The sequence below is a fragment of the Nyctibius grandis genome, chromosome 16 (assembly GCF_013368605.1).
Source record: "Nyctibius grandis isolate bNycGra1 chromosome 16, bNycGra1.pri, whole genome shotgun sequence".
NCBI classification, from domain to species: Eukaryota; Metazoa; Chordata; class Aves; order Nyctibiiformes; family Nyctibiidae; genus Nyctibius; species Nyctibius grandis.
The window spans coordinates 1,055,264-1,082,226 of record NC_090673.1 but is presented as its reverse complement, the minus strand read 5'-3'; the positions used below and the strand labels follow the sequence as shown (position 1 = coordinate 1,082,226).

Sequence of the window (26,963 nt, the reverse complement as noted above, 5' to 3'; positions counted from 1 at the left end):
CCGGTGGGCTCACACCGGCCCCGGGTGACGGCCCCCCAACGGGTAACGGCGCCGAGGCGCTGCCCGCGGGGATGCGGGCCGGAGCGGGGGCTGGCTGCGGGCCGCTTTGATCCCATTGTGCCGCGGCAGGCACGGCACCAAGCCCCGGTGGCTGCGGGGGCGGCGGGGCGCGGGGCAGCGCTGCCGGGGGGCCGCGGGCCGCGCCCCGGGCGGAGGCAGGTGCCGGTGCCCGGCCCCGCAGACGGCCCCGCCGCCGCCCCGGCACCCAAACAAGCGGCCCCGCGCCCCGGCCCGCGCCCCGCCGGCGGGGGGGACCCTCCGGTGCGCGGGCCCGGCCCAATCAGGAGGCGACCCCGCGCCGGGACAGCGAATCGGCGCCGCCGTACCGCGCACATGACCGGCTGCGCCCCTGCCCGTCATCCGCGCCCTATATAGCGGGGCGGGGGGCGGCGGCCGGGGCTGCGCGGCCGGGCCGCACCGGCGGGGCCCACAGGGGAGCTCCGCCGCCTTGCGGGGCCGGGGCCGCGCCTGGAGCGGGCGGGGAGCCGCCGTCCCGCCCGCACCGGCACCAACTTTTTTATTGTGGGGAGGGAGCGCAGCGCGGAGCCCCGCCAGGTAAGGCTTTGATTGCAATTCACCGCCGCTTCGGGCTAACGGCGCCGGGGGGGGCGGGGGCCGCCCTGGGTCCCGACGTGCCGTCAGGGCATTTTATTTATTTTTTTAAAATTATTATTAATTTTTTTTTCCCCAGTCTCATTTCTGCACGTGTTCCTTTGTTCTCCCAACAGAACCTTTTTTTTATATATAAATATACACGTCTGCTAATGTAACCCAGCTGGAGGGAGCGGGTGGGGTGGGGGGGGTGAGCACGGCGGCAGTTCCCCCCCGAAGGACGGAGCGATTTCCTCAGCGCTGGAAGTTGCTCCCGGGGTCTGGGTCGGTAACCAGACACGCTTGTCGCCCGAGGGCTGGCGGGGAGGAACTGAACCAGACGGGGACACAAAGGAGGGGGGGCAACCCCAGACAAATCGTCCACGCCCCGCGGCAGCGGCGACCGGCACCGTCGAGCCCCGCGGGGACGCGGGGCTCGACGGTGCCGGTCGCCGCTGCCGCGGGGCGTGGACGCGGAGGAGGGAGATGCCCCCCCTGGTCCCCCGCTTTTGTCTGGCTCCAGCACCCCGGTGGGGCTCGGTCCTCCTCCGGTGGCACCTGCGGACGATATCGCGACCGGCGACTGTTTAAGCGACAGTTGTTGTGATTCTCGGGGAGAGGGGGTCGCGACAAGCGCCGTGTCTGTGCCAGGGAGAGCTTTGCAAAGAGGCTTTGCTTCCACGAAGCAGTGTCTCAGCCTTATTTTACTTCACGTTAATTACCGAAACCCTTAGCCAAAAAAAAAAGAAGAGAAAAACGAACCCCGATTTGCAGTATTCCTCCCATTCCTGCTCGAACCATCGTACCAGAAATATTTTCTTATCATAACTTCCTCTAAAAGAAATCTAATGTATTTGCTCACCAAACCATCTGCAGTTATTAAGGGTGACGCTTGCAGTGGGCTCTGTGTACAATACAAGGCTCGGTCAACATACACTTACAAATCTGGTATGCTCTAAGGAAATAATTTTCATAAACTTTTCCTATCGGTTTCTTAGCAAAACCAACTCATTTTTAAAGCTATAAGTAGAATTCCTCAACAAGTTTATAAAGTTGAGAAGGGGACGATTTACCCGCCTTGTTTTGTCCAGGAATGCGAGATAGCATATTTTAAAAGTTAATAAGTATTAAAAGCCACGAGGAGCGTTATAAGTGTATTTTGAACTCCGAAGGCGCTGGGGTACGGCCCCGCCAGCCACTTAAGCGTTTGCAGCCTCCACGCAGAGCAGAGGTTATTCACATGGCTGTTCGAGAAACTCCATTCATATATCTGACTACCTGGATTTGAATAGAAACCAGACAGCAATTCTTTCGTCCCAGCCACTATTCGCCCCGCTGGACAATAGAGATTTGTTAGCACACAGGCACAAGCCCTGGGACACAAAGCTGGAGGCAGCAGAGATCGGGGCTTCAGTGCACAGGAAATTACAGCTTTTGATGCACTGTTGGCAGGTCTGCCGGTTCAGAAAAGCAACATGACTGTGCCATGTTTAAGAGCTCCTTACTGCCATTTTTAACCACCTAGAACGTCATAAAAGCTTTATTGTCGCAGTACGTAAAATCATGAAGTCCATATGGTTACTCTTCAGCTGTGGTTGCTGCCCCGTGTCTGGAAGGCAGAAGCATGATCTGGTTGGTGATTTTAATTCACGGGGGGGGGGGGAAAAATTTAAAAGAATTTTGAGGACAGAAAACCTCAAAGTGTTTATAAAAAGCAGAGATCCGTTGCTGAGGCAGCTGATGTCTAGCCTGAGATGTGGTGGTGTTATAATGGGCTTCATCTTAATGGTGGCTGTAAGGGGATGAGGCTGGGCAGCTGATTTCATCAGAGAAGGTTCAGTAAATTTACTCCCTGCACCTCCTGTATCGGTTGTGTAGGAGGATGTCATTTAGTTGTGTCAACTTGGCAAATACCAAAATAAATAAGAAAAACAAAACCAAAACGTTCACTGTCTGGTACCTCCTATTTCCCTACTTTCCTCCCAGTCTAGAGTTAAAATGAGAACTCCTCAGAGACTGGGCTTTAATCTGCTGATTGGAGCCAATGAGCAGAAATTATCAAGATTAGAAAACCAACCAGCGGGTTTTATTAGATGAAAAGCCTGCCCCTGGCTGTGCGCGGTGCCGCGGCCGAGGGGCGGAAGTCGGTTCAATCTTCACCCAAACAGCAGGAAGGTGGGGGCTGTTCCTCCTCATTTTCCATGTTTTTCCCTAAATCTTACCTACCCTACCAACATAGCACCAGGTAAAATACCCAGTCCAACGGGATAGGAAGACTCTTAAAATTCGCACGGGCATATACAGCCTTAGAGAGCAGCCAGGAGCGTCTCTCTGTGCGAACATCACTACAAGTGCGGCAGGAATGGCTTGGCTCTCGTCTTCAAAACAATGAAATTGAGACTTGTCGTATATTGCAGTGGTGAAATGTGTGTTTTTGTTATGAAGTGCAGAGATACAAAGTATCATGAAATAGACAAAACAAAGGTTGGGCTGTTTGCTGCTCTTAGGTGTATTTTGTCAATGCAATCCCTGTGACCTCAGAAAAAGGGGAAGAATTTTACAGTGAGGAAAACAGCTCTGGCCTTCCAGGCACCCGGGAGATACCCGGGAAGGCTCGTGCTGATGCCCTGCACCAGCCTGACAGGCAGCCGATGGACTTGCTGCCATCGCTCTTTGGGCAACACAGGGGGGAAAAAAAGACTGGATGACTGAAACACCCTTTTTGAAAAAAAAAAAAGTGAAATTCTCTCTAAGGTGCTACTTGTAGGATGAACAAAACATCCGTGTATGTGAGGGACCAGCTCATGTAATTTTCAGCTGCTATTTCAGAGCATTAGAAATACAAATGTGGATGTAAATACTTTTCACAGGAGTCAGTTCTGTCTGAATAATTATACAATTTCCTTGAATTCTCCTCCTGATGTAGTACAATGGCTTGGGTGTATTACTTCTCAGTAAAACTTAGGTGATAAGAATCAGGCTAGATTACAATCAAGCTATTTTGATTTTTAATTTTTTTTTTCTCACTGGTACTTACAAACCCAGAAGGTCCTCCCTCAAATAAGCCTTTGAACAAAAATATTATGGATTATTTTTAATAAAGGTTAAGGATATTGATGGCTCTACCTACTTTTAGATTAAATACCACGGTGTTCTTAAAACACAGCAACCTCTTCTGTTACCTCTAGGACTGCTAATACTTAGTACTCATCTGGAAGCTGATTTTAAAACTTACCCCTTGAAAGTGCTGCCTAAAATAATATGCTGGAAAGTTAAATTCTGCCCTTGCAATTAGGACTTACAGTTTGAATACCTGTTAAGCGTATCACTTTGAAAGGAAAACAGACCATTAGAGGTTGGCAAAAAGAGCTTCTGCCTAATCAAAAGAGCCATAAGAGGAATGTCTGGACATGACCCGCCCCCATAAACATCTGCATACTCAGCTTGGACATGGCAATAATCCCATCGTGCCCATAAGAAAAGGATGCTGATGGCTGTTCTCGTGGGCTCTAGTTTTTTAAACTGCACATAGATATAACAGATAATTCAAAAGTCAGTTTTCCCAACTCCAGTTATGGCTGTTCCAATAGACAGTTTATAAAGCCTCACAAAAAAAAGAAGAAACCTGTTAACCACGAACAGACTTGGAAGTTGCAGCTCATGCAAAAGACTAACATGTATATAATGTGACTATACATTAACGTATAGTACCGCATTACAGGATTACTTGCCAATAAAAATGCATCAGGTATGCTGAAATCTAGCAATACGCTTGGCAATTTAACAAAAAATGTGGAATCCTAAGAATTTAATTTTATCTCGATAACAGCCAGCAGATGCTGTAATCATTTCAAAAGCACTGTAGGGATTAATATCACTCAAAAGTTTCAACCGTTAAGAACTCAGAAGACAACAACTGGGTATTTCTATGTGAGGGATAAAATGAAAGCCTCTTTTTTTCCTAAGAAGCAACACTGACATACAGAGTGATGACATCACCTTTTTAAATAGACCTCAGTCATTCTTACTTTCCCTGTACTGCCTGAAAATAGCGTGAGCCATCAGCAGCTGTCCTGAACCATAACACAAAGAAATTAACACAATCACCACGAACAACCATCGCATAAAACTAAAAATTTTGAGTGCGCTGAAGTGCTGCATCTCAATACCAAAACCCCTCTGCGTTGACAATTACTTGTGCCACCTAAATACGCGCAGGGCGGTGGGTATCGCTGTGAGCTGAGAACAGGCATCCTGCCTGCTCGGTAGCGGGTCACTGTGCACCTGAACTGCCCGACAGTCGCACGCGGTTTGGTTTTGCGACACCACGTTACTCAGACCTGCGGTTAACCCGTGTGTGACACAAAAGGGCCAGACTGTCCGAGATGAGATGCCAAGATGTGACGAAGGGCAGGAGAACGCTCGGGGCACGCGCGCTGGACGGGCACGGAGCGGCACGCGGCGCGGTAACGTGTCTCCCCCCGGGACGCTGCCATCAGCTACGAGGGGCTCCGCAGCACAGCTCACAAATGCTTTTAATGCACAACAGACATCGCCTGTGTGCTCTGATGGCGGCTCCGGGGCTGGGCGTGCCGGACCTCAGACGTGACGCAGTCCTTTCTCGCCAAACACAGGCTGGCGAGGTCCAACTATAGGTTATCAATCCGAAACGTTCCCGGGGTACGTTTACTGATTCATTTGGTAACCTAAATCAGTTTAGAGTTGTCTTGAATCTTGTCATATGAGCATTCAGGGCTTTACTGCTGGGTTTCTTTTGGGCTTACTGGCAGCCTGTACGTGTACTCTAGCACGAAAGCGCACGTCCGCCTTTCCTCGCGCAGAGGAAGCCCGCAGTGCCTTCTGCAAACAACGCTGCGCCCCAAGGCTGGTGGCGTGAACAAGGATGGGTCTGGTCTGTACACCGAGGTGGTCAGGGTTTGACCACACCTACTGTAACGTCCACTCTCCCATATTGTACTTCCACCTACAGCTGCACGCGTGCCCGGGGGTGTCAGCAGTTCCCGCTGCCATCGTCACACAGCCTTAGGGACGCCAGGTCGTGTGGTTCCAGCTGAACCGCCTGGTCCAGGGGAAGGAGAGGGCTCTCACCTCGCCAGGGACCATTACACCTTCCCGGGAAGGCTGGCAGGGCAGCTGCATTACAAAACAGGGTTATACAAGGGACGTGAAAACTCTCCTCTGGTTCTGGATGTTACGAATGGCTGTTTGTACTCAGATTTATTTCTTTACATGGAGTCTCAAATTCAGATTTTTAAGATGATCAACATGTTTGCAGACAAGGTTCACATGACAAATGCAGATTCTAGTTATAAAACAGAATGCATTCAAGTTTGCCATATATTTTTTTCTGCCAAAGATTTAAATATCATGTGGCTTTAGCTTTCTTTCTGTTCACTGAATATCAAGGTCAATTAGGAATGATGTCTGGCTAGTACTCTCAGAGCAGATTAGACAGTTGCATCAAAAACTAGGACCATGTATAGGTCATCTGTTACTGTGACCTAGATTTCTGAGAATCTGTTCAATTTGTTTTATTGAAAATGTGGTACTGTCTCAGTTCTGTTTCTCATAGTAAACCTCTCTATAATAGCAGAAAATAGCTTTATTAGATACTTACAGACATTGCTTACTACTTCTGCTAAGACACAAAGAAAATCAAATCCATGCAGCAGACCTGTGCCTGTCATCCATTTAATTTTAAAATAACTTAAGGTTCTGAAAGGCTTATGCCTTATAATCTAAAGCACTTGGTCCACATGGCAAATACTAAGCAATCTGAAATACATCATAGCTTAGCTTCAGCTTTGTTTGCCCTATTTAATTCATTTTTTTCCTTCAGTAACCAGTGGGTAGATGCAGTATTTCTGCAGTCTGCTTTGGAAATGACGAACATACTGAAATATTTAAGTCAAGCGTGGCTATTTCGTTTGTATCGTCTGTGCGCGCTTTATTCTGCCCTCGAAGGATGGCTGGTTTGGATTGCTCAGCCTGAGAACAGAACCAGACTCCCCTCCTGAACCCCTGCTGCTTATTTATGGAGTATAAAGCTTTTGCTATCTGAATTCTGACACTATTGCAGTATACCCACCTATGCTTTCTGGGTTGTCATTCTGAAACCACAGAAAAGCCGATTTCCATTTGAACACTTTATGACAAATTTCCTCTCCTCTCACAGCACTTAATTGTTCCGGTTAGAAAGCAATTACTGGAACACAGATCATGCAAACACACCGGTTTGTTGGTGTAAGTATTTGGGAGAGGGAAGGGGAGAAGGCGTATCTTAAAATATTAGAAAATATTTTCTAACCACCAGTGAGTTCAGTGTAAAAGGAAGACTATAAAAATAACGGAGTGATTGCGGAACCCGCAATTCAGAGAACAGCACGGCAACCAAATCATCAGCAGCCTCTGTGGCTTATCATGCTGAGAGCACTGTGGTACAAAACGCATCTAGAACACTTGTGCTCTCCTCGCACCCCAGGAGAAAAGGCAGGTAATTCCATCAAACAGCAGTGGAAGAGGGCCCGAAGAAACACCCAGGTGCCAATAGATTGAGAGTCACAGATTAAAACATCCAGTACATTCCTCCCTCATAAACTGTACTTAGTAAATCTGTTCCAATTTTTTCAAAATCCTAAAGCCAGTTCTACCAAGTCATCTGAATTTTATGCTGCTTCCATATTCAGACTTTTACGTGCATCTCTCAGCACACTGGGACCAATTTATTTTATAGGCAAGATAAAAACCCAGCAATATTTGGGTGACGTTATCCAAAGATCATTCTTCTAAATGAACATAAGTACATTTTCTCCTTGTTGTTTCACATGGTGGCTGCATTTAAATAGGCTAAACGTATAATTCAGACAGGAATGGCTGAGCCTCGCTCACCTGGGGGTCATACCCACATCCATCCACTATTTAAAAGCACACAAAAGCAAAGAAATTAAATATACGAGGCGGGGAGGAAGTCTTTCTTCCAACAGAATATTTGCCTGGGCACTGGATATAAGAGCACGCCTTTTTTCCCCCCCAAATCATACTTAGTTGTTCTACAAGAGTCTTTGAAGATACTTCTATTTTAAATTTTAACACCTGAGGAACAGTTAGAAAGGTGCCACTGCTCTCTGGCTGAGAAAGCAGCAGAAAGAAAAGCATCACAGAAATAGGGCTGACGCTGTCTGGAGGCAGGGCTGTGCGTGCACGCTGTGACATACATCATTTGTAGACAAGGTAAAAGAAATTTGGTGTGAAAACGTGAACAAACGGCAACGAAACGTAGTGAAGATTCATCCATCCTGTGGGTTAGACCATCCATAGGATGCAATAAGGTTTTTTCCCCTGACAGCAAGGAGCGCTGTACGTTGAGGCCTCACGGTACCTGCTGTGACCAAAGAGGAGTCACCAAGCCCAGGAAGGGGGAGGGCAGCATCTCGCAGGAGTTCCATGAGATCAGGGCCTGTTTTGTGTGCGTAGCCCCACGCAGCTCTGAGGCAGACACACTTCTCATTAAAAGAATAACGCGTTTCCAGCTCAGCCAGACCTTGGCGAGCGCTAAGAAATCTCACCGCGGCTGGGAGGAGGAGAACGGGGAAGATGACAGGATAGATCTTCACCGATCTTTTTCCTGCTCATTGCAGTGTTATTGTAATGTCATTTTCTTCGCTTCAGTTATTTACAGTTATTGGAGGTAAAATCTTTATCGTACTAAGCGTATCGTGAAATGGAGTCTTACAAGATGGCAGCATAAAACTGACCCAGAGGTGCCATGCTGCCAAAACGGAACCAAAAAGTGAGATTTTAGAAGTGTTTCTTTTGAGAGGACCTCCAAATTTTGAAGTCTAGCAGATGAGAATTGTTGGATTATAAAGCTGAAAACCAGAAACGAATTCTCTTTGAAGGGACAGTTATCAATGAATCGGGAGGAGACATCATGATTTTGATAAGCAAATCCTTCATTTGATCCTTCTCCATCCATACTGCTTCCTAAGCTTTATCCAGCTAGAATTGTTCATACTCCAAACAGTGAGTCAAATATAAAAGTCTCCATTAGCATATGAAAAAAAAAAAAAATCTGTATTTTTGTATTGTTACGTATGATCGTGGTGTGGACATGGGCATGCTGCAGCGGTTACAATGGGGGTCGTGTCACTGGTCTGGAGCTGCAGGAAGCCACCTGTGAAATGTCCTGCTCAGGATGGACCTTCCCTTCTGTAGCAGGACCATGTTTTAGTGTAGTCTTTAAAGATCAAGCCCTATAAACAAAACAAATACCTCGCATGTCTCTTCCCATTACTTTGCAAGATACCATTCCATATCTGTCAATTGCACATGCAGGTTCTGGGCATTTCTTCAGTATCTCAAATTGAAAAATTAAAGTGATTCCCTGTAGCACACACCTGCCAGGGCAGGCATCGCATCCAGGATGAGCCCACACACCACAGGCTTTACGGCATGCACTGGCTCATCTAAAACAAAGGAGACCTTAATTCCCCAAACCAGGATTCTCTTTAACATTATCACCTCCAGCTCCATTATACATTTCAGAAACAATAACAAGTGAATCTCAATTTGGCTGTTGAGACTAGTGTGAGAACAGAGGGCATTTTCTGCCCTCCCTACCCTCAAAGACTGGCCAAGTCCAACTAGTTCCAATCTCAGGGCAAAAAGGCAATTCTCTGCAACAGAAGAACTAATTTTTGCAAAGACTGTCGTACTGATGACTGTGCCTGCAATTTCTAACACACTAAAAGGCAGAAAACAATCTCAGAATCATCTGTAGGTAGGATCATCTCTCACCTTCCCAAAACAGAGGCACAGGAACTATGCCTAAATTCACAGCTAATAGGAAATCTTTTTGATCTTCCCAGAGACACGGAGTTGCCAGCCCAGAATAGCAGGCAGCATAGGAGTATCTTCTGAAGTACTTCTGCTAAATTCACCACCATAATACGTACAAAGCATCCCAGGTCTAGAGCAATGCAGTATTGCAGTGATGAAGAATTATTAGCGTGTTTGATATACTGGAAGAGACACTGTTATTTATATCTACAGAAGCTGCTTAGCCAGCATTAGATGTGTCAGGGCATAGGACAACTGCAGGAATTCCCTAGGGGGACACCTGAGATTCCTCCATTAAAACAGATTAATCTAATATAGACAGTAATCTTCATGGCAACAAATGTTATCTTAAAAGACAGGGGATGAAAGTTCACAGGGAAGCTGTGCAAATTCATGAAAAGAAAAATGCATTCGTGGTTACTGAACGCACAGAAGCCTGTCTCCAGCAGCTTCTGTGTGTGTTGAAAAGCGTCTGGAGGACAGGAGATGATTAGTAGGAAATATGCAAGTTTCTCCTGCTTATATCCTTTCCCAAGCATCCATTAGCCACTGTTTTGATTTTATTTTAGAGTCAGAACTGCTTTATTGATCGCAGCCAACAGCTACAATTCAGCAGTGGTCCCAAACATCAAGGTGTTTTTTTTCCAACACAGACAATTTCTGAAGTTGTGTGCAACGAGATGAAGAGACACTATTATTAAGACATCCTGTGCTGAGATCATTTTTGTTCCATGTACGCTGCAGGTACAAATAGCTCATAAACGCAGCTGGCTCCAAAAGCCATCGCTGCTGGGTCCTCTCAGAAGAACATCCCTTACGCTGCCCTCGGGGTGCTGGAACGCTGTTACGGTCCTGAAGGAAGCTCCTTATCTCCTCCCCAGTTTGTCTGGGTGAAACCGTACTTAGTCCTTTGGAAAACCTGGGGAAGAGGCAGGCAGGTCTTCCGACACTGTGTGTAAGGTGAAGGGATCAGACGCACAAACAACTCTGGAGACAGGATAGCGAGCTGGGGTCTAATCCAGGACGATCAGGCCTGCGTAAGTAGGTCAGCAAGGAAGCTCCAGACCATGGCCATGTCTTCCAGCCCCAGCCCCCTTCCCACTACAAGCACATTTGACAAATACGTCCTTTAGCAGGTAACAGGAGATGGGAGGGTTTGATTCTGAGAGCTTGTGTGTTTGTTCTAGATAGGTAAAACAAGTTTTGTTTTAAAAATACAGCGATTTCACTATTTCAGTGGCTTAGAAAGAGTTCAGTAAAGTGCTTAAAAAAATTAGAGGGCATCTGATTACTCAGCCTGGGATGTCAGATTGCAAGAACATCCAGACTAGCCCCTTCGTAAATGCCTTATTGTAAAATATTATCATTTGGCTAAAAGAATCAAAACCAAAATAATTTTCTTTTTTTCTGCTAAAATCACGTGTTGAAATTTAGTCCAATATTTTCCAAGAACAAGGAGTGTATAATATAAAATAATTAGTTTTGTTGCAAAATCATCTCCCTGTAGTTCAAAAAATTTCCGCTCTTCCACATGCTCTTGAAAGAGAAGTTCACACCTCAAGTTTCTGAACAGCAAGTCAAACCATTTTTCCCTGCTAACACCCAGCTTCAAGGTTCTGCTTTCCTCCTGCAAAACCAGCCCCGTTACCAAGCCCAAGGCAGCGCTGCTGTGCTCTAACTGGCTCATTTGTGCAGGTAACGACATTAACAGAGAGGACAAAATTCCCTCACCTTCACTGGTTTGCTTCAGAGAACTTCACTTCACTGGCGACACTCTCGGGTTATTTCATTGCTCTACGCTCATCCTCTCGAAGCCGGTTCAGCTCAGTGAGCTCTTTAGGGCAGCCTGTACCAGAACTGGATGCAGCATCATTCCAGCTGCTACAGGAGAACTAAACGCTGATGGAACAGCCTCTACCCCTGTTCAATATTTCATTGTTTGCACAGTAGTAAGGGTCCGATTGTGCGCACACATGCAGTTAATTATCCACCACAGCAAGTACCCCTTCGTACAGTGCAGTCCTTTATGTTCCCACATGGTGTATATTCCGTGTTCCCAAACACGTAACTTTGCATTTGACTATTCTGAAGCATTCATTTATGTTTGATTTATCTAGAGATCCAGATTTGTGTCCCTTTTCTGTCTAAAAAACCCCAAACCTGCTCACACCTGATGCTATGTTTCTCCCAGGCCAGCAGCAGCAATGTTTTAGGACATGGCAAACAGTTACCCTAAGACTGCACCAACTTGATCAGGTTCCCACTCAGAACTGCATTGAGACCTACCCGTTTGTCATTTTTTAATCCTTTTAACATTTGCCATAGCAAATTTCTATCATACCAGTTTAGGTTGTCATACGGTATTAACTCAAACGCCTTACAAAAGTCGAGGGTACGGTGCATCCACAAGTGAGCTTGTCAACTCAAATAAGATAAAAAAGTTGTCGTTAAATTTATTTAATGACACTTTAGATCAATGCCATTAGGATTCCTGCCCTGCTATAAATAAAAGCCTTATTGTGAGGAACTAGTAGAATGATTAAATTGGGGTGTAAGAATTGTTCAGGCACCAAAAATACACAGAGCACCAGGAACATCCACAAAATTAACTAAATCCTGCCCCCATACTTCAGGCAATTAACAGGTTAACCTCTCTGTTTCAGGGTTTGTATGCATATTTTGAGGAAACCATTTTCTTCATGCAGAAACCCATTCTCTCTGCTGTAAGTTGAAAGAAAACTCCACATGCTCTGAATCTACAATATTTTCATTGTAAAGTTCCACTTCAGCAATCCACAACCTCCCTGATTCACGTCGTTACACTGATGAACCTCACAGGGATTCCAGTTTATAAGGTGTTCCACGTGCAGAGCCAACAGTCGGGGCTTTCAGAGACCCACACCCAGGAGCCAGGATACAGAAATAACACGTACAGTTTGTTTTTAGCATTCAGGAGTAATTCAAGCTCTCAAATTGTGAAATGAGAAGATGAAAGTTACCAAGTCGAAGGTCAGCAGAGGTACAAGAGGAGGAAGTATCGAACTGATGAAAAAGCCTCTCCCACAATCTAGTTTAAATATAAACACAGTTTTGGTTTGTTAAAACCAAAATTTCATGCTTGACTTGAACTTAGTTTCCTTGATTTATGTTATACCTACCACGTGTAGTCACCCTTCACACTGGGACACCCATTAATTCAAATTTTCTTTGTTCTTTCCACCAGCTCCTACTCCAAAAAGATGGCAAGAAAAAGGTGAGACTAATTTTCAGAGAATTCTTTTGATTTTCAGTATCAGTTGATGTTTAATGATACCATTAAAATCAGTCCCTTTAAGTGCAGACTACAAACTGTATTCTGGGAGGAACCTCATCTCTCAAACAGCTTACTCAATGCAGTAGATTTTCAAGTACTTTATTAGACAATACACTTACTGTTAAGTTACACATATCAACTCGGGATGTTCAGAGAGACACTTAACAGTGTCTACGACAAGAGAAAATACTCTGAATTAAAAGCAAGTCTCCAGAATTTTAAAGTGATAGATCATGGCCACTAACTCTGCAGGCTCCACTTCACTCACAGCAAAGTTATTTCAGATCTAGCAGCAGATTTTGTTTTTAACAAACAAGCTGCAAATAATTCCTCTCTTTCAAACCATACAAGCCAGGTGGAAAAAGTGAAGATAATTAGACAGATGCAATATAGAGACTTAAAGAGAATAAATCCCTTTTTCCACTTTTCAGGGGAAAGATAATGCAATTCATTTATTCTAACCACTACATTCTTATGCAGACATTTACATATGCAGTCTAAAACTTGCAGTTAAGCTGCTCCAGTAATGCTCTAGGTCATATTAAAAATGATCTGAGGTCAGAAGGACTTCTCATGCAGTGGTTCACTTGGGGCAGGACTTCCCCCAGCCCCGAGCTGCTCAGGTCCCACCCCAGGGAACGGAGCACTGACTCTAACAGAAGCCCAGCACTAAATGCCTCTGTAACCCTGCCCACAGCCTGCGAACTCCCTGGTAGTTCAGCGATGCCCTTTCACGCTTTTAGCTGCCAGAGACAACTCTGGAGGATTTACCTGCGAGTTTCTTGCGGCACGTAGGGCCACAGCGTCTCAGGAGCTCACAGTATCCGACACGTAAGCAAGCAGAGGGAAGAAACGATTGGGTGAAGCATATTTTGTGCTGCTTGCCTGCCCAACAACAGCTTGGGAGCATCATCCCAGCTGCAGCCAATACAGAAAACCTTCCAGGGTCAAGTTAATCCAGTTGGAATCGAGTGACTGAAGAGGCATCATGACCAGTCCCCATCACACCCTCCAGCAGCTCTGCCCAGTAAGATGTTCCTCCCATTCAAGGGTCACCTTAGTTCAGCCAAGGAGTTGCTGAGAAGCTGCGTGCCTTAAAGCAATGGCACAAATAAAGCCTTTAAAAACCCACGTCAAGAAGAGAGGGGACAGGAGCTGTAGAAATGTGAGCAGACATGTTTTCCAGTAAGGAGTAGATCCCCCTGCTCTCACGTTTGTTGGTTTACAGTTATGGCTGTCCTCCTGCTTTTTAATTTTTTTAAAGTGAACTTCATAAAGAAATCTGAAACAAACACCCTTGGCGTAGCTAGTTAGAATATGCATGTCCACGGGAGGAAAGGCGTTTTCACAACTGCAATTCACATATATTCAAAGCTGTTTTAAGAAACACTAAGTCAACTTAGCATCCATAACTGTAGTGTTACACTTCTGCAATTCATTAGTCCCCATGGTTCCATTTTGTAATTAAAATACTTGCAGTTTAAGACTTTACAATAAAGAATGTGCAGTCCTCAGCAGTGTTTCCAGTGCTAGTCTATGGAAAACATATGCATGGAAAAATACGTACAGTGCATGTATACAGCCATCTTTGGATAGCTTCAGTGAACATTCAACGCTGTCGGTGAGTTTGAGAACTAGAACAAACCATCGACCGTTGACTGTACCTTGAGGTTTATCACAAACCTTCTGTTAAAGGGAAAGCTTGAACCTTCATAGTTTTTCACATATGGTTGCCATTAACAGGTCATGATTTACAGATTATATTAAGAGCTACAGAGGTTGAGTTTTTCCAGTTCTACTTTCTCCAAAAATGAATTGGTGTGTAAGAAATGTTTGTAAACCCAAAACCCTAAAACTTTATACTGGAGCAGAATTTCTGCAGAACAGAGTATCTGAGAGCAACGGAAGGTTCTGTATGGGCAGCACAAAAGCAGCAATGTATCCACACCATATGGTACACTTGGAAACGAATCTGAGCACGGTATATGTTCAAAATAGCAGAATACAGGCCAGATCAGGAGGGAAACCTCCTTCCCATTTGGGCTGGCAACTTGAGCTTCGCTGGAAAAAGCTTTGGAATGTCAGTTCATTTGCTCACAGGAACCTGCGCTCGGTTTCAGCAGCTGCTCACCGGGAACGCTGGCCGAGGACCAGATCCCTCCCAGCAAAGTCCAGCTGCTCCTGCGACTCATGCTGTCGCTTTAACAACTAGGCAAGCAAGAAAACATCCTTCCTTTCAAAGGAGCAGAAAGCCAAATGCACAGGCACCCCAGCAGTAACTCTGTGGTACCCCTTCTGTCCCATCTGGGCGAGTAGATGCAGGCCTGCACACAGGAGGTTTTAATAGCATGTGCCTTCACAAGGGCGCAGGCGGTTGTTTCTCCCCTGCAGGGACTGCAGAACCCATAAAAGAAGAAAAGATTCAAAGCATGTGCCAGGGAATGTTGTCTTGGGCTGCTCTAGAAGAAGAGATCTTGTAAGATGTATAATTTTACTTCTGTATACAGTCATATTCTTAATGTAGTTTCTAAATTGAAGAATGCTTTTCTACTACTCTCCCTGTGCAAGTGTACTTTCCAGAAGCCACCAAGATGTTAAGAAGCCCTGAAATACTTGTACGTCCCGAGGTTGAGAGACAGCAATACTGACAATTCCTCGTGAAAAGGCAGCAGCAGCAGAGCGGTCTGAAGGAGCAGCGCCGCACATCTCCAGCATCTAATGGCTGCAATCAACATTCATTGCTGTCGGTGGGTTTTCATTTCTATCAACTCACTGATCAATGAATGCAAACTGCGGACCAGCTAGCTAAGAGACTGCACAGTCGTACAGCTGGGGCGTCCCTCCAGCAGGAAAAGTGACTGACGATCTTTGCTGAAGCTGCATTGTATTCAAGTTCTGCCTCCCAATAACTGCGTAGGGCAGGTCCGTGGCTCTGCCGTTATCTCACCGAAGAAGTTCGGGACACATCATCCAGCTCCTTCATGAGCACAAGAGCTCTTTGCCACCTGACAGCCACTGTGAAGATTAACGTGTCACAGAGCAGTAAATTCTGTTTCTGCTGTTGGGTCCTTCTCCCTAGAAACCTCTCCCTGCCACAGCCCACTTTCCTGTTCTCCTCCAGGGCTTGGGATCCCTCTGTGCTCTGGGCAGGTGTCAGAGCCGCTTCAGCAGCTACAGAGGAGTTGCAGGGCAGAGCAGGCCCAGGGCCGTTACTCAACAGAAGCAGGAAGCTTCACTGTGGAGTCAAGTCCAGGGAAGCCTGAGTTAGTTCCAGCCAGCTACACACACTGGAAGGCACTGAGCCCTCCCATGCTACTACTATTTTAAATATTGGTTAAAAGATCGGCACACGCTCGAACAGGGACAGTGGATGCTGCTTTGCTCAGCAGAGGTATCAGTCACTTCCCTGTGCAATAAAGGGTCCAAGCACTTTTACACCTTGTTTCCTCCTCGAGTTGCTTATGGGATTATTTTAAAGCAGCCTGTTCAGACATGCTGTGCTGATACCACACAGTAACTGTCTCCCTAAGCCTGCTGCACAGTTCAAGTCAGAACAACTTACTAATGACTTCTAAACTTCAGTTAGGTGGGTATTCAAAATAAATCCCTGTTTGCTTGTTCTGCTAAAAGACTTGTTCAGTTTTATACAGGAACAGCTTCGCTAAGTTCAACAGTGTTACAAACTAAACAGACTGAACTCTTTGCAAAACTGGAGCTTTAGGAGAAAGTCTCCTCTCCCCCAGTCTGACAGCGAAGGGCTCTGTTCAGTAACTTCAGTCACCCACAACAAGCATTTCCACCAAAACTTTTGGTAAGCATGGTAGTTTGATAAATAGAGTTTACTACAGTAATGTAAAAGTGAACAGCACAAGGAAATGTGAAAATAATTCACTGTAATTACTCTGAATAAGACACTTCAGACAAACAGGAAAAACTACAGTAAAGGAGCCATCCCCCTGTTTGCTAACACATGACAAGGAGAAGGCTTAAGCAGACACTCCACAGATCTCAAATGCTCTGGATCACAAATAAGCCTAAGAATTCAGTTTCCTACTCTGTTGTGAAAATCCTCACGTTTTTTGCTTTAATCATGTCTGGTAATGAGACAGCAAGGGGAAAAAAAAACCTTACTAGGGGAAGACAGGTTAGCAGGCATGTTCAGAATTCTTCAAAATCCATGCTTGGGAAGTTTCAGATGTTTCTGGCACCAACTGTTCGCTCCCTACCAGAGATGACCACCTGCAGAACCGCCTGCCCTGGACATTAGCCAAACCGAACCCATCAGGATGGTGCTGAGCACCAGCACATTCAGTGCTGCCACTACAGAAGCTGGACAGCTGGGGGTGGAGAGGTCCGAGAACTGCCAGGGCTCATGTATCAGCACCAAGAGGCTCTGGCAGGCCAGCGAGGGCTGAGCTTGCTGCAGCCCTTCAAGGACGTTGCTGCCCAGCTGTCCACCCGCCCGTCGACCCGCTGGCGGGACCCTGGCAGCCCACCAGCGTGCCCACTCCCCAGCTGCTGCAGCTCGGCCTGCCCACCAGCGCTGGAGGGTTGATCAAAAGACAGGAAGACATCAAAAGAACTCAAGGAGCTCAGTTTATTTATCAAAAGTTTATATAAATATCTTCATAGGGAACAGGAGTTTGACAAGCATTTTTCAGTTTAGCAAAAGATAACACAGACATGAAAGCTGCAGCTAGACAAATCCAGACTAGCAATAATATACAATTATTTAAAGGAAAAAAGTCATTCATGTTAGACAGCCTTACTTTTAGTATCTGGCAGATACATCCTGATTGCGAGTACCATGGAAAATTGAGTTTTGTTTTAGTATCTTTTAACACACGAGAGGCCTGAATGCAGTAGATCTAAACTACGCCAGACTATGAAGGTTCGACAGAATGTTAACCAAGATAATTTCATAAGCTATATATGTCTAAACGGCAACTTAAATATTCTGTATATGTGTGTGAAATTATCTGTTTCCGTATAAAAGTGATGAAGTACATGAAAGCCTAGCTAGATGTGCTTCATTAATCCACAAATAACCGTGCACGTTTGCAGCTCTGAGCCTACCATACATTCATTCCCCACAACTGCTCTCGTGATAAAGGCAGGCACCGTACTGGGGAGGAACCACAGTGCTGCAGAGCTTCAGAGTTCTCCAGTAAAGGTAAGTGGATGATCATGAGCACGCTGACGGGTGGGAAGAGGACAGTGCCCTGGCTCGGGAAGGCTTTGAGCCACCCTGAGCAGCATTTTTACGGTGAGCTGTCAGGTGACAGCCCAGGGAGTTTCCAAAAACTGACACGGAAAGTCGCTTTAAACGAGGAACTTACCCAGAGCTCGTCCCTCCCTGAGCAGCACGGCGCTGGCGTCGCTCCCGCAGCGGACAGGGGCCCGTTGCCATCTAGTGGCTCCCAGCAGGGGATGAACGCTCGCCCCGGGCCCCGCACACCGCCAGGGGGCGCGCGTTGGGGGTCACCGCGGGGGTCACCGCGGGGGTACCCAGGGCCCGGCTCTCGGGGTCTCGGCACCAGGCCCAGCAGCGTGGCCAAAGAGAGGAGCATCGCCCCAGCTGCCCCCCGTGTCCGGAGGAACCCCGGGCTGTGGGTTCCCAGTACAGCACTGACACCCCGCAGATAACTTCTGGGATTTACCAGCACCTCAGGTGTTCGTATCACTGTAACATACAGACACCTACAGCTTCCACCGATACATCTCTGATGGCAAAAGACCTGCAACCTACGTTCTGCTGGTGTAGACAGTGATGTACAGACCTGCTCTGTGCTCCTTCTGCGAGAAAGACCTCAGCTATCGGGTACAGGAATCCCCACTCCATGAGTAAGCATCAGCTCTAGAACTTCCCAAAGTCTCTACCGTGAAACATTAATTCATATCTTTGGATTATCTCAGAATGAGAAATTGCACCTCATCGTGTGTGGCAAGAAAAGGGGTACTTACTGCCCATGGAGTTCACGGGAAGGACAGGAGAAGAGGAACTCATCTGCTCCACATCTGTAGCTGTGGGAAGGTAAAAATGAGAAAGCTGTGATGTGCATGTTGGCCAGTCTTTAATTTTGATGAATGATGAAAAAATGAAAACTTTAATTTACATTTAAATTGAATATGCGTATCTCTGATCACCTGAGGAAGCCACTCTTAGAAGCAGTTAATTTTTAACAACTTTGTCCTTTCCCAAGATCTTTTTTATCTCATACACATTACCTGCGGATCTACTTTGCCAAGCAGTCGTATTGGTAATCTGTAACTCGTGATGGTTTGAGAATATCAATTCAGAACAATTTCCAGCACAACAAAATTCTGAATTATATCAGCTTAAACTGTATACTGTATCAACCTGTAAACTGAGCATTACTCTGGAACGAAAGGACGTGATGCTCTCCCATCTGCGTGCCGTGCACCTTCCAAAGTGCTGACAGGAAGAGAGATCCCCTTCCAAAGGCATGCAAAATGCTGGCATTTGATCTGGAGTAGTATCAGAAACGAGTGTCTTTAAATACAGACACTCCAAAAGCTTTATTTTCCAACAGCTGTAAGAAGAAACAGAGCGACCTTCCTGTGTTTTGCCAGTGAAAAACCCCAAAGTCAGATCACGATCTGAACCAAATGCCAGCTGCCCTCTGCGTTTTGGGAAGGGTCCCCCTTTCTGGGACCCAAACCAGGAAAGAACCATCTTCCAGTAACAGGGTCACTTTTAACCTAAGATCAGTAAAACAGACATTCGTTGGGGCTTGAGATCTCTCAAAAAACCACCATCACTCTTAACACATCACCACAAATGCCCAAGTCAAACAAATTGGTCTCCATCATTTCAGTGCTAGTAGATACCACATAATTATATATTCTATAATTCTCATTTAGCTTTAAGACCCAATAAATGCATACTACAAGTTTACATTCCTAACCACAGAACGCAGTCCCAGAAGCGTAACTGCAGCCCACAGCCTGGGTTTGCTGTCAGTCCAAACCCTGCGCTTCACATTCCTACAATTCCCGTGCCTTCAGCAGCAGGCAGCTCCCTGAAGACCACTGTTTACACGGAGAAGTGCAAAGTTCTGCTCTAATTAGGCAAACCACAAACAAATGTAAACGCTTTAGCAGACCATTTTTACAGAACGTGAAAAGCAGGCATAGCACCACGCTTACATTAACTGAATCCTCCTGCCACACCTAGCGAGCGCTTTCCTTAGGAGCCCACTCGGTGTTGCTACACAAAGCTAGCAGCTTTAGTTTAACATGCTAAATACCAGCCACAGCCAAGAACAGCGACAAACACCATGGCAGATTTATTCCGAAATGCCCTGGGTTACTCCTGTCCTCTTCTGCATTGAAGACATTTACTGCCTAGAACATCTAAACATTCATTTATAATCTCACTTGGTTCTTCTTTGCAGTTCTTGCACCAATGTTCAGAAAGCTGCATGCAACGTGCTAGACTGCAGTGTTCCCAACAGTCATGCTCTGGAGTGCATTTTAAAGGTCTCTAATCTACAGAAAAAAATGGATTTTGCATCTTCCTGTTTTCCACCTTATTACTATAATCTCCCTAATGGGAACTGCTAACCCTTTGAAAGGGCTAGCAGGTCATAAACTATGCACAATTTTACAAGTAAAAAAGATTCTTCATATGCACTATAGCAATTTCAGGTACCTGGAAGGAGTTGCGTATTTTTTCATATTTAAAGCTACGTATGCTTTCACATATGGCCAAAATAACCTGAAAAGTGCAGCAATGAAGTTACTTTTATTTTTCTGAGAGCGGTAAGATTTAGCACGTGCAAATATCAGCAGTGAGCACAACTCAGCTTTCAGAAAGGTTGAAGTAACAGATTAGCAGATGGTCATTTAAAGGTTACCTGCTGCTCTCTGGCAAAAAGAGGTCAACTGCCCAACAAGCCAGCCAGATGGCAAGGAGCAGGCACTGGACCACTTGAGAAGACATTGTGTGAGTAACAGTCACTTAGGGTAGTAAGCTACACCTGCAAACATCTGGAATAGTTTATCAAGTATCATTCAAAAAGCAACCAAATGATGCATGTGCCTTCTGAAGAGAACCTTCTGAGGGTGAGCATTTAGAGAGGTCCAGTGCAAATTTTTCAAGTCCTGTAATTTTAGATTATTCACTCTAGTGCCGTGTTAAAGGTTGTAAACAGAAGTGTAACAATATTTCCTAGCTATACTTGGAAAGGATAGTTTCAGTTCATGCTTGAAGTTATAGCTGTGAGTTACTATTTTAGTACGTTCACCAAGGCTAACACTGTGGCCACAGCTGTGTGGCTGTTCAGGTTTGGAGTTACTGGAATTGCCTCCATGTCCTGTCAAGTGCTGCTGTAAAGCAAGCGACGCTGTGCTACTGGCAGAGGGGTACTTACAACCTGTTAATCTCAAAATCATACTTCAAATTTTTTTTTAATAAATTATATAAAAGTGCAAGTACTTAGCTACAACTTGCCTTGAATAGGTGGATTTTAAAATTTCTCTCGTACATGTAAATTAATATTAAAAAAAATTTCAAACAGCTCTTTATGAAACATGCCAATGCTGGTTTTGTTCTCTTGTCCAGAACCCTCACCCTCCCCTCCACCCCTTTTCATTTTCATAATTATATGCAACACATTAAACCCCTCAAAACAATTCAGCTAAGAGAGAGGAGATACAGATTAACAACCAGCTGAGATTTTTGGCAACCGGTTTGCTCCAAAAGATGAAAAGGACCCAAGTCTGCTCCGCTATGAAGAACAGCTGCTGCCAATACAACTATTTACCCTCTGACCTCTCCTCTGCCCAGTAAGTGAACAGTGCCAATTGTTTTCCTGTATTATATACTGTTTACAAGCCCTGAGTGGCATGAAAGGAATTAATAATTTAGCTCATGGAGCCGATGACCTTTATTAGGGTACCCCTATTTGCTCAGCAGAAATCAGAGCAAAAAGCTCCCTTGAAGCCACAGGGTTTCTTTAAGAGTTTCTCACTTTACAGCCTAATTGGCCACAATAACATAAATCAATTATTTCTCCTGTTTTAAGCAACAATGCTACCTATTCTCAGCCACTCCATTTTTAAGTTCCCTTGTATCAAGCCAGGCCTTGTTCTTGGACTTTTACAACTGTATAGTAAACATGGTGGCAAGGACAGCTTGGAGAACTGTGCAGGATGAGGAACGTTTGGGAACACCAGCAAAAAGAGGTTATGCTATTTTGAACTTCTCTTGACCTTTGACTGCCCTTGTCCCTGTTTATGCTAATGAAGGGGTATATGGGCTACTCCTAGAAATGAACTTAGCCTGAACCTGCGACATAGCATTGGACTTTGAAGGTATTGGTGCACGAGTTTTGGTACCCCCTCCCCAAAGGCTGTCACCTTACATACAGGAAGGGTACAGCAGGTAAATCACAGTACCCCAAACAAATGCAGGGACACCCAAGATCAGAATAAGCAGAACATGCCGATTTGGGGAGTTGCATCAGCTTCCACTGCTTCTGACCAGCTGCCAGCCTGCTGGAGATCAGCCACACACAGACCTGTTTGGTACAAATGAGGTTGGTCAGGCATGATCTCCCCTTGGCAAACCCACAGTGAATGCTCCCAATTACCTTCCTGGCCCCTTGGAGTGCCTGGAAACATCTTTCAGGAGGGTTTGCTCCATGCTCTTCCCAGGGACTGGGGTGAGGCTGGCCAGCCTGCAGTTCCCCAGATCAGCTACTACTCAGCAGAGCTGAGTTAAAGGTGATTCATTATCCCTTATCAGCTAAATTCTACTATACAGACACATTCCTCCCCTTTCCCCTACACTGGGTAGGGCTTCATGTCTCACCTCAACACTGAAAACATGCTGTTTGGGAAGAGGAGCGGGGAGTAAAGTCACCTCGTGATAAATATTTTGGATTATTTTCATTAACATGGAAAACAAATCACAGCTCCTGCTTACCAACATAACTGAAAGGAAACACTCAGAGCAGTTTAATGTTCCACACACTTCAAGAGCTGTACCTGCACTGTATTCCTCAATAAACACTATACAGACATTGTTATTTTAAACGCCTGTTTACATTCCAGTAAAATTCTGTTGGCATGGTATCTGATTTATTGATGCCATCAAAAGTCACAGGATTCCTGGAATGCCTCCTGAGACACAGAAATCAAAGTAGGAAGGAGATGCATGTTGCTGTGGTATCAGCTTCACCACATACGTTATGGGCTAGATTTCCAGAAGCTGCCCGAGTTCTCTGAGCAGAGCGCAGTGCCCGGCGAGCTGACCAGCACCCCGGAGGTCGGGCAGGCTCTGGAGAGCCGTGGTGCAGAGGGAAGAACCACCACAGCACGGCCAAGGCACACGAGGGCTGCTCCCAGCCAGCTGCAGCCGCCAACTCATTCCTCTGAAGCGGGTTCATATAAATTTTGCATCTTATTTTAGATTTTTAGGCTACAGAAAGGAAAAACTTAGTACATGGCCAAGAAGCAAAGCTCTTTAGAAAAATAATTATGAATAAGCAAGCTTCCAGGCATGTCCTCAGTGAAAACTGACGTTCAGTCACTTAGCCCAAGCCCTCAGAAGAGCTCCACAGGGTGTGCTGGGTATTCGTTCAAAGGGGACTGAAACGACAATGATCAAGCCTAAGAACATCTTAGTAAAACATCTAGTATCTGTGCCTGTAAATTGAGATTCACGTTAATCTTTCTGCACAGATCCTGAAATGTTTTACAATCTTTTGGTGACATTTCCTTTGACTTTCAAAGCGTTTCATTCAGAACCAAAATTACGTGTTCTGAAATACTAAACAATCCCTGAAGTCGCCAGGCTTTTAAGCACTGAGCAAGTCATCAGTACAGCAGTGTACAGTCACAATTATCACAGACAAATGAGGATTTCAGCATACAGTATTTCCCTCATTCACAAGGCTCATCTGTTTTTTAAAAGGCATTATATCCTGACTTGAGGACAAAAAAAACTACAAAATGAAGTAATAACCACTAGGAAAAGTTATATTCCGTTGAAATCGTATTCTTAATTTGCATTCATATTTTCAGTTTGCAGTCTGAGTATTTATATTGGGTCTTCTCTTTAGGAACCTCTCACTATCCAAGATATTCTCTCTGCAGCTGTAATTCAAGTGTAATTACTCTCAATCTTTTTGATAAGCTGAATAAGGCAAGGCTATCAGGCTGCCTCAATCTTTTGGGGCAATTCCCAAAATTTTAAGGTACCAGCATCAGGGGTTTATGCAGCACTAAAGCATCAGCATAGAATTACCTCCATTAAAAACAGAATTAACCGATATTATACAAGAGTAAAGATGCCACTGATATTTGAGTTAACATCAAACCAGATTAATACTCATTTACTGATAAATAGCACATTATGACATACAGAACATGCCACAAATCATGTTGCAAATTGGCCAGTGTTCCCAGAGGTGAGTGGTTCTAGATGCCAACCAGTGCGTCAGGCTAGAAACACTACTGCAAGCAGACCTCTTCATCACAAAGCAGGTAACGTGCCCTTTTAATTCAGCAGCTGCTGCATGAATGGCACTGACACACTGGGATCCTGGAGAAGCACAGACATGATGAGTCTGCAAACAGCTCTTCCCTGACCTTAAGGTTAATGAATTTAACAGCATTTATCTTCAAATTTTAGTTAGTGGAGATAATATTACAGCCTCTAACTCTCATGGAGTTCAGCTGCACGCAGGCAGTGCCTACAAGGACTTGGCTGGCCGCACTGGCCTGAAGTGAGCAGACTGACTAGTACTTACTAGCGGGTGCATCGTGCTCTCTGGGAGGATCTCGACAGAATCCTAAATGTGAAAAATAGGTGTAAGCACTACACATTAAACAAGTTTCCTCATTGTTACCACACATACACAGAAAGACTGAATCCTGCAAATCAATCACCATGTATAACCAACATTAAAACAGCATTAGAGGGAAAAAATGTTTTCCTTCCATGATTGATTCTAGCATCTTGCTCATGAAATTCAGTGACCTACAGCCTCCCAGTCTCGTTGAGTACTGCCCTTTCAGTCCTGCCCACACCAGCAGTTTGGTGTTTGAGTGGAAAAGCTTACGTGAAGCATTTGGCCTCCCAGGGATGGGGATTACACGCGGGCAAGAATCAAGGGAAATTTGATTCTCTCTCCCCACCCACCTCTCTGCCGACTGTCTGCCATGTTTGCAAACCGCATTAGCTCCTGCTGTTTGCAATTCCAGAAACACTTCCCTTTCTCTTTGGGGCTCACTCCAGCCACATCTGTCTACTGCTGTAATCTCATTTTGCAGGATGCCATCTCTCTTATTAGCTTTTAATTGTGGTAACACACATCTAAGCATCTTAAAAAGCACATCAGAAAGTGTTTGACAGCTATAAAACGTTCTTCAGAACAGAAGCATCCCTACAATTTGGATATTTGTCTCCACTTGCACCACAAGTTACCTTAAATACAGGAAAAATACTTGCATTTATAAACAAACCTCCCATTCTTCTCAATGGGAAAATCATTTTGGAGTGAATTTAGTATACACAGTTGCTCTGAAGAGTAACCTGAAATTTCAATTCTAGTTTAACCTAACTTTATAAAAATAATACATAAATTCACATTTTGCTGGTTTCCATGAAAAGGCGGTGTATAATTTTGCTTTTTTTAATCTCTGGTTTTAAGACATACGATTACAAGTTTTATAAATCTAAAACAATTGTTACACACATTGCTAAGTGAAATCTATTTATATTCTTCCTTTTGAAGCTGAGTTATCTTATAGGTAAGCAAACAAAAGTGTTTAAAGATCAGCATTTTATACTTTTTTTCATTTTTTATACTTTTTTTTCGTGTGGGTGACGAAAGATTCCCTACTTCACCGTATCTGCTGGGGGTCCACAGGAGCCTTCCAGCTCCCCGACCTGTAGCGCAACGTGCTCATCTGCAAAGCTGCTCCGTGCAGGGAGAGTGCACTGCGGCTGCTTAGAGTCACAACAAATATTAACATGCTTTTGAAGTTGTAGCTTAATTTTTAATCCCTGTGATAAGAACCATCAAGGGCTTGCATTCCCGTTGCTGTGCAGGTGGGTGCTGCAGCACCCATACCGCACAGCAGTCCCTGGAAGGCATCCCTCCGTGCTCTCATGAGGTCTGCTCCCGCTCTACACGGCCATGGCATTAATGGGACGTGACCCATGGGCCAGCCTTTGAGGGTTGAGACCAGCCAGCCAAGGCAGGACAAGACACAGGCACAGCAATTAACTACTACACATACACCCTCAAAAATATATAATCATGCTTTGTCTTGACAGTATTCTCAGCTTTAAACAAGGAACAGAACAAGTCCCTGCAGACAACTGGCATAGTTTCAGTTCAGACATCTCCACTGAATTAATAAAAAAGTAAAAAGAATCCATGAAACAGAGCAGCAGTAAGCACCCAGCAGCTCTGCCAGCTTCCAGCAGGGATGTGGCCTCCCCTCGCTCCGCTCCTGCAGCGCTCACTGAGCTTGCATGGCGAGGGGGACGACTCCTGCGCTCCCTTTGCCAGGCTCTGCAGGGCAGAAGCCCACCACAGCCCACACTTGTTCGGATATTATTTCTCTGGCAACTCTCTCAACACTTGACATCTTCATACTTACGAACCAGAGACTCTTGAGTTCTCGCCTCATGTTAATTCAAACTTCATCACTCTAAAAACCAGAATGAGACCACCCCCACCGAGGCACTCCCTGCTGTTCATCACCATCACGCTTCGCAGATGGCCGTGTTCTGCTTGGCCAGTGGCGTGGGGTAAGGCTTGTCATTTGAGCACGAGCCTACTGCACCCCCAGCCCAACCACAAACCGTGTCCAAGCCTGAAAACATCTTACCCTACTAAAGAAAAAAATAATCCCAGTGTGACCTGATCTTTAGTGGACTGAATACGAGGAGAACGGCTCCAGCCCTGCCCTGATGCTCTGGAGAGGGCCACGTTGCACAAGGCGAGCCTGGGAACACCTACAGCAGGAGCTTCCCACACGCTGAAGTCAGCTCCGCTCCAGAGCTCACCTACGCTTAGTTCATGCAAACCCTTCGTTTTTAAGTTAGGGATACTTACATGGATACAAACTTCCTAGATATAGAAGAAAGATAGGTGTA

At 45.3% G+C, this 26,963-nt stretch overlaps 1 protein-coding gene and 1 long non-coding RNA gene across 3 annotated transcripts in view; one reads left to right on the top strand and one right to left on the bottom strand.

Moving 5' to 3' along the window:
• The window catches only part of NR6A1 (nuclear receptor subfamily 6 group A member 1), a 74,515-nt gene that overhangs the window by 40,110 nt on the left and 7,442 nt on the right, over positions 1–26,963 (bottom strand). For both annotated transcript variants that reach the window (XM_068413686.1, XM_068413687.1), the window contains exon 2: positions 18,788–18,847. In XM_068413686.1, the coding sequence (XP_068269787.1) occupies positions 18,788–18,847 (60 nt within the window). The remainder of the gene's footprint in view (positions 1–18,787; positions 18,848–26,963) is intronic.
• LOC137670988 (uncharacterized) lies at positions 478–15,486 on the top strand. Its single transcript, XR_011049379.1, has 3 exons — positions 478–615; positions 12,734–12,763; positions 15,392–15,486. It is a non-coding gene; the product is annotated as an uncharacterized lncRNA (long non-coding RNA).